This window comes from Astatotilapia calliptera, chromosome 23, assembly GCF_964374335.1.
Source record: "Astatotilapia calliptera chromosome 23, fAstCal68.1, whole genome shotgun sequence".
NCBI classification, from domain to species: Eukaryota; Metazoa; Chordata; class Actinopteri; order Cichliformes; family Cichlidae; genus Astatotilapia; species Astatotilapia calliptera.
Genome location: NC_137443.1, coordinates 49,340,476 through 49,348,754, shown reverse-complemented (window position 1 = coordinate 49,348,754; position 8,279 = coordinate 49,340,476). Strand labels below are relative to the sequence as shown.

The 8,279-nt window shown below is 41.6% G+C and overlaps 1 protein-coding gene across 1 annotated transcript; it reads left to right on the top strand.

The window, feature by feature from the left end:
- The first annotated feature begins 4,921 nt into the window (after positions 1-4,921).
- Positions 4,922-8,093, top strand: urp2 (urotensin II-related peptide). The gene is made up of 5 exons (XM_026158255.2): positions 4,922-5,456; positions 5,745-6,068; positions 6,597-6,631; positions 7,240-7,396; positions 7,689-8,093. Exons 1-5 carry the CDS (start codon positions 5,360-5,362, stop codon positions 7,718-7,720), a joined length of 645 nt encoding a protein of 214 aa, XP_026014040.2. The 5' UTR covers positions 4,922-5,359; the 3' UTR covers positions 7,721-8,093.
- Positions 8,094-8,279: the final 186 nt, after the last annotated feature.

Genomic DNA, 8,279 nt, shown 5'->3' with positions numbered 1-8,279 from the left:
GACCACTCGATTTAATTCTGCCCATAATCGCTCAATTCTTTGATTATGCACAGACCTGCCAGTGATAACACTATGCCTGTTCAGTCCTTGCCTGTAAAGCATGAAACGGGCAACACCAGTGTTTTCTAGTCCATGATCACATCTCACGCTGGATGGCATTCCAAAGTTCTGAACACCAACCATGAACAGTGACAAAACACTTGATGCCCTGTTGTTATCTAAACACGCAAGGTAGATGCTGGTTCTACTGAAACCATCCACACAGCCATGGAACACCATCCTCCATCTCACAAGTTTGTGGTTTCCATCTATATGCCTATAGAAAAATGAAATCAGTATAAGTTATGTATGGGGAAACTATGACATGGTCAAAGATATGCACACGTTTGAGTAAATAAAACAATGAGTTATTTTGCTTTAGATAATCCATTTCGCTATAGACTTAGAATCAGGACTGTTTTCCTGTTAGAATTTTCTCACCATAACTGATTGGGGAAAGGAACACTGTACAGTCGTCGACGTATTGCATTGCGTCTTCTGAGGGAACGTCCAAAGGGGTCAATTTCTTGTAGACTTTGTCTTACACGCCACCTTTGGATTCGTAACCCACGTGATCTCAAGCTGCCATGCACATATCGTTCACCTGCATTTGTGGTATACTGAAGGATTTCCCTAACAACCCTGTTCAGGTTTTCATCGGATAATGTTGCATAAGTCAGTGGCTCAATGCCAAGGTCCTCTCTGTGCCTGTACAGAGTACGAGAGCTAACCCCTAAGCATGTTGCAATGCTTTGCCAGTTCATTCCAAGAGATACTAAATGAGATATTTGCTCTCTTAAAATGCTGTATCGCGGTCGACCTTGAGAGCAAGTCATGAGAGGTGGAGGTAGCAAGACAAGTCTGTTCTCAGATGTAGTTCCTTGTCTGGTTTCATAAGCAGTCAGTAAAAAAATTAGCCATTTAAGGACTGTAATGTATTCACTGCTTCTCTATTTCTTGCATCGTCAACAAATCTTGAGATGGACAAAATTCCAGATAAGGTTTGAATGTGATCACCAAGTTCTCTATGGAGCCTCTGACGAACAAAAGAATCTGTAGCTTCTCTTTGAATTTGTTCCAAACATTCTAATACATTATTTAAAAAACTTCTAATTTCATTTTCATTACTACTTACTCGACAAATTAACTGCAATACTAGCAAAGAAAGCAGGACAACTTTGAACAGCTTCATTGCTTGGTTCTTCTGGTTTAGGTCTGGGTATGTCAAGTAAGTTCTCCAAGTGTATTACATTTCCTGGTTTAAGAATAACTTCCTGCTTAAAGGATTAACTTCCTGTGTTAGGAAATGCAGATGTGAATGTCAGAGTGTATGTATGCAAGGGTAAAGGATAAACACTGGGATTGTATGTGTATATGAGTATAGGAGTACAAATATATATGTGTTGAAAGGTAAAGGGTATGTATATATATGTATGACTAGAAAGGGCTGCACCTGCAAGGAGAATAAATATATGTCAACATAAAAATATGTAGCATTAAGAAAAATAGAATACATGTGTGTGAAAGGAAGATTAATGGATTTATGTGAGAGTGAATATACATGGATATGAATTAAGAATAAAGGTGTGCGAGATGACAATATATGTATGTGAGAGTGAAAATATATGTATGTATGTGAGAGTGACAATACATGTGCATGAAAGAAGAATATATGTATGTGAGAGTCAAAGTATGAATTTTGGCTTGTACGGCCCCTCATACTTAAGCCAAGCCTACTCATATTAGTAAATATGCACACACATAATCAGACTCAGGGAGCATCTCACCACGCATTTTTTCTCTCTCTCCTTCTCTTTACAGTGGGGCAAAAAAGTATTTAGTCAGCCACCGATTGTGCAAGTTCCATCCATCCATTCGCTTCCGCTTATCCTTTTCAGGGTCGCGGGGGGCGCTGGAGCCTATCTCAGCTGTCATTGGGCGAGAGGCAGGGTACACCCTGGACAGGTCGCCAGTCTGTCGCAGGGCCAACACACAGAGGGACAGACAACCATTCACACTCACATTCACTCGCACACTCACACCTTACGGAAAAGTATTGTAGACCTGCACCAGACTGGGAAGAGTGAATCTACAATAGATTAGATTAGATAGAACTTTATTAATCCCTCGGGTGGGTTCCTCTGGGAAATTCGATGGCAATAGGCAAGCAGCTTGGTGTGAAAAAATCAACTGTGGGAGCAATCATCAAAAAATGGAAGACATACAAGACCACTGATAATCTCCCTCGATCTGGGGCTCCACGCAAGATCTCATCCCGTGGGGTCAAAATGATCATGAGAACGGTGAGCAAAGATCCCAGAACCACACGGGGGGACCTGGTGAATGACCTGCAGAGAGCTGGGACCAAAGTAACAAAGGTCACCATCAGTAACACACTACAACGGCAGGGAATCAAATCCCGCAGTGCCAGACGTGTTCCGCTGCTGAAGCCAGTGCATGTCCAGGCCCGTCTGAAGTTTGCCAGAGAGCACATGGATGATACAGCAGAGGATTGGGAGAATGTCATGTGGTCAGATGAAACCAAAGTAGAACTTTTTGGTATAAACTCAACTCGTCGTGTTTGGAGGAAGAAGAATACTGAGTTGCATCCCAAGAACACCATACCTACTGTGAAGCATGGGGGTGGAAACATCATGCTATGGGGCTGTTTTTCTGCCAAGGGGACAGGACGACTGATCCGTGTTAAGGACAGAATGAATGGGGCCATGTATCGTGAGATTTTGAGCCAAAACCTCCTTCCATCAGTGAGAACTTTGAAGATGAAACGAGGCTGGGTCTTCCAACATGACAATGATCCAAAACACACCGCCCGGGCAACAAAGGAGTGGCTCCGTAAGAAGCATTTGAAAGTCCTGGAGTGGCCTAGCCAGTCTCCAGACCTCAACCCCATAGAAAATCTGTGGCGGGAGTTGAAAGTCCGTGTTGCTCGGCGACAGCCCCAAAACATCACTGCTCTCGAGAAGATCTGCATGGAGGAATGGGCCGAAATACCAGCTACTGTGTGTGCAAACCTGGTAAAGACCTATAGTAAACGTTTGACCTCTGTTATTGCCAACAAAGGTTATGTTACAAAGTATTGAGTTGTATTTTTGTTATTGACCAAATACTTATTTGCCACCCTGATTTACTAATAAATTCTTTACAAATCCTACCATGTGGATTCATGGATTTTTTTTTTCACATTCTGTCTCTCACAGTTGAAGTGTACCTCTGGTGCAAATTACTGACCTCTGTCATCATTTTAGGTGGGGGAACTTGCACAATCGGTGGCTGACTAAATACTTTTTTGCCCCACTGTAAATGGAGAAAGGGTGGGTGGTTTCTCTGCACAGTTGGATAAATGGTAAATGGTCTGTATTTATATAGCGCTTTACTAGTCCCTAAGGACCCCAAAGCGCTTTACATATCCAGTCATCCACCCAGTCACGCACACATTCACACACTGGATGTTGTATACTATTCAAAACCGGGTATCAAAATTACACTGAAGCCTATTGGTTGAGTTTTGGTAGCATCCTGGGTATCAGTAACTAGTCATCATTAGTAGTAGGTTTGAATCTCACCTCTACCTATCCAGTGTAACGTATTTTTGTTTCATTGGATGCTTCAAATTGCAGTGGGTCATATGTGTTGACTTTCACATCTTAACATCAGGGCTCCATTTTTATATCTCATCTATAGCACCTATGTGAGCCTGTCTCAGAGTACCTGAAATCGCAAAACAGCGACAGCAAGAGAGAAAGACACAAAAGGGAAAAAATCAAGCTGCTACTATCTTCAACTATGTCATGGTTATTAATAGACAGAGACTTTCACCAGCTGAAAAACTGCATGAAAACTTACTAGAAAATAATCTAGTCAGATTCTGATATTCCTGTTTTTGTTTTGATTTTTAAAGAATGAAATGAATGAAAGAAATGTGCAAACACACATCCTGTAAGTGTCTATAAGAGGAGAAGCTAAAGGCTTCTACAGAAACTGGAAGAAGAAAACATTCCGTTTGTATTTCCCTTAAACTTTCAAACTCAGTCACTTTTTGTCTCCGTGGACACACACAGCGTGTTAACGTCAAAGCTAGTCAGAAAGATTGAGACAATGAGGGAATGTTTTTAAACTAAATTCTTTTCACCCAGCAACTCTCCTGGTCTCTCTCACCCTTCTTATATTCTATCTCTTTGCAAAGTTCAATATTTCCCCCCATCGTGTCCTTCCACCATCACACGGATTAATGTGGTTCACGGGTGTATATTTGTAGCTATCACTAAGGTGTCAGCTTTCTGTCTGAAGGTTTAGTCATTCCAATGAGCAACAACTGAAAAGCCCTTTTTGGACATGAATTCCCAGCCTTCATGTGCACTTTGATGTGCATCCCGCTTGTTTTCAGAGTCTGTGTGTGGTTTTCACTATTCTTCCAAGTTCATTTGTATGTGTATGTGAGTTTCTAGTGTATTCATGTGTGTGTGTGTGTGTGTGCGTGTGTGTGTGTGTGTGTGTGTGTGTGTGTGTGCAGTCGGAGGCTCCAAGCCCTCATGCGTCAGAATGCTTTTCTTTTTCTGTGGCCCCTGAGCAAACATATTAAGAACTACCTTATCACTGCTTATACAGCCATGTCCACATACACAAGACACACATATTAAACACAAGCCTAAGCACACACACACAGACACCAGATTCACAAAACAATACAGCTGACACCAAACACACAAAGCTTGCCGCCACACTCTCCAAATGTCACCGACCCATCGAGGAGGAAGGGCTGGGCTACGTGGCCTTTCAGGTCTCATTGGTTGATGCTGAGAAATCAGTCTGACGCTCTGGGACAAACCAAGGATTATAAAAGCGAGGTACGCTGACTGTGTCCGAAAAAGCAACACACTCTTGACAAGCCTTCTTTGAGAGGTGCATCCATGGATTATGAAAAGAAAAACTTTCTCTGTTTCACAGATGAAACTGATGCTGAACTGTAGGTTTTTTAGAGAAGCTGCAGAGATTTAATTGACAAATACCAATTTAGGTGTAGTATCACACCTGAAGATAACGCTGATTATCTCTTTGAGTAAACTGGAAACGACAGACTCTCCATAGACAAGTCACTAAAAGAACCCAGAAAATCTCCAGAGCTCATTTTTTGGATGGATAATTTGAGCATCAGGAGAAACAATACAGACTGAGAACTTGTAGAACAAAAACACTGTGGGAAATAGAGACTTAGTCCAAGTTTGAAACTTTCAGAAAAAGTAAATTCATATAGACTTCAGGCCTGAGCATCATCTTTTCTTCTTTTTCAACTAAAGCCACAATGCTAAACAGAGCAACAGCTTTGATGGGGATGGCGTTCATCCTGCACGTTCTGATGATTCTAGGGATGCAAGTGGAAGCAGCAGCTGATGAAAGAGGTAAAAAAATGTTAATAATACAAGACCGCCTAATTCTCATAGCCGGCATTTCCTTATTCTTCAAGAGTTACTGGTTAAAGGTTTGTTTGTGTTTAAAAAAACTGTGCTTTCATTTAAAGCACGTCACAGTTTTTAAAAAAGTCATTCAGTCTTCAGCCTCGGTCTTTGCATCAATCGTTTCAAAAGAAGGTGTATGATGGCTGGAACCGAATAGCAGCTTCTTGTGTTTCTGTGCACGCTCTTCATGGAAAAGCCAGCCTAATCGCTTTATTGTTATTTGTTTTGTAGGCTTTGTGAAACAACCACGTTCCCTTCGTAGTCTTTTTCATGTCTCAGCTGTTCCACAGAAGACCTTAGCATTCAATTCAAACCAATACCTGAAGCACTGGCTCCTCAAAAGCACAGCAGCTCAACATGATGGTACAGCACAAACCACTGACCGAACTGCCACAAGAACTATTGCAGACACCAAGTCCAAGCAACCAGTGGTCAACAGCAACACAGCTGGTCCTGGTACACAAGCCAAGCTGCAGAAGATGATCTCAGCCCTGGAGGAATTTCACCGGGCATTTAACAGAACCCGGAGCTCACAGCTTACCATCATGCCACGAGGTAATACCACTCTTCTTTTAACTTTTTTATGCATTTCCTTCTTCATTGTATTATAAAATGTATTACTCTTTAAGGTTCCAGCATTAGCAGAAAGAAAACGCCAAGAGAAAGGTCTCAACATAAAGAATATCTCTCCCACATTAAGACACTGTATCTGGGATATTTTCTACCATTGGCCTTTATCACAGCACGAAGGAGGAGATCAGATAATCAGAGCATCAGTCAATCACCTGCCCCTCCCCATGTACCTCGATGTCTCCACCAGAATGAATGAATATGCCTTTGTGAATATGTTTTTTAAAGTTCTTTGAGTACTCTGACTAGACTAGAAAAATATTAGTTCATTTCAAAACACTTTGTACTTACGAGTTGCTGCATTAAAGACTATTTAACATCAGACTAACTCAAACATGCAGCTCCTTAGGTAATGTCTGGAGAGACTCAGGACTGCACAGTATTTACAGGCTTGGCCTAAACCAAGAAGTGACCTCTGCTTTCCTGACATTTTTGTTTTGTTTTTCATTTCAGTAAGCAGCAGAAATGCCGGGGGGAAAGAGAAAGTGGTAAGTTAGACCCAAAGTCTAAAGATCTGAGTGCTGCATGAATGTATGAACAAATGTCACTTAGTAGGGCCCGCAGTCTGAAGCGGTTCAAGTGGTCAGTCAGATTAGAAACATGCAAAATAACTGCATTCAAATTAGACATAAAGAAAACAGATACGTGAATTGGCTGACAAGAAATGAGAATTTTGTGCTCCCTGCATTATTCACTTGCTTGAGTAGTCTTTGGTTGCTTGCAGGTTAATAGTCTATCTGAAGAGAAAACTGGCTTGTTGTTTAGTTTTATTCAAAACACTGGTCTTTGTCCCAAAGGTGGGCAGTTCTAATGAAGTGCTGGTTGCATTTTGAACATGACTTCTTAAATCCAGCAATAAAGAACTTTGACCAAAGGATTAAATGAACCAGAGTGTGACAGGGTGCAGAAACGAGGATGTCTTGAAATCCAAGCAAAGCCACTATGTAACAATTTCCACGTATAGGAGTGTAAAACAGCCAATGATGTTTGTGTGGTTGCATTCTTAAAAGGGGGGAGAAGGAAAGTATCTCGTTGAGGACTCGTGCTTTGATTGCTGACAGCCAGTTTAATCTTTTTGTTACCGTTGTGATGGAAGCTCACTGCTGCTGAAGGAGCGGTGAATCCCACCACTGCGTGCCCAGTGTTACTTGACAGCACTGCATCCAAAGCCAGTGCAGACGTCATCCCAAGCCTGACTGGTCGAAACTGTAGGAAGTCCTTCCCACCACAGACCAAGAAGACCAACAAAAGAGGTGAGCAAAGTTAGTATATATCTTCTGACAGGTGGTGTATTTGGTTGACAGACCATAATAATAAACAGGTCAAACCTATTTATGTATTAAGCCAAGCTGCTCTCATTCAGCTTTGATTAATGCAGCACATTTGCAGAGCGGCAGTTCTTGGGGACTGGAGTGCATAATTATGTCTGCAATTTTTAGTGTGCATGAATTTATCATTGCTCTTTGAGGTGTTGTCACAGCTTTTTCACCAGCATGTCTTCAGACTGATTTATAACCACGTGTTCCTTCTTTGCTTCTTCCACAGTGTGTTTCTGGAAGTATTGCTCTCAGAAATGACAGCTTTCCAGCCGCGGCTCACTTTTGTGTCTCATCTTCTTCCTTTCGCTCATCCTTCCATCTACCCAAGTATGCGTCTCCATTTTTTATTCAGCCTCCATCCTCTTCTGTATCTCCTGTCTGACTTTTGAGTGCTAAGAAACTGTGGCTATGACAACAGAAAGATCTTCGTGCCGAACCAGGCCGGCGCCAGCCTTGGACCTTTTCATTCATGCATCAACTAACAAGACAGACCAGTCAAAACAAACCTTGTGCACCCTTGGTCAAGACACACACACTTGTTAACCCTTACGCTCCTTTATAAGACAGACACGCGTCAGTTTTTCAATGTGTGTGCCATATTTTAAATAAAGTTTATCATTTGCATAGCAAATACTGACTGTGATGACAAAGGCTGCCATTTTATTTCCTACAGTCAGAGATCTGAAACAGTAACTTCACTTTGTGGTTTTTCTTTGATTACACAGTTTGTATTTAAAGGATTTTGTAACACTGGTTGTTGAGCTGAGATCAAATACAGTACTTTATTTAGATACAGCTTCAGCAGCAGTATGTTGCA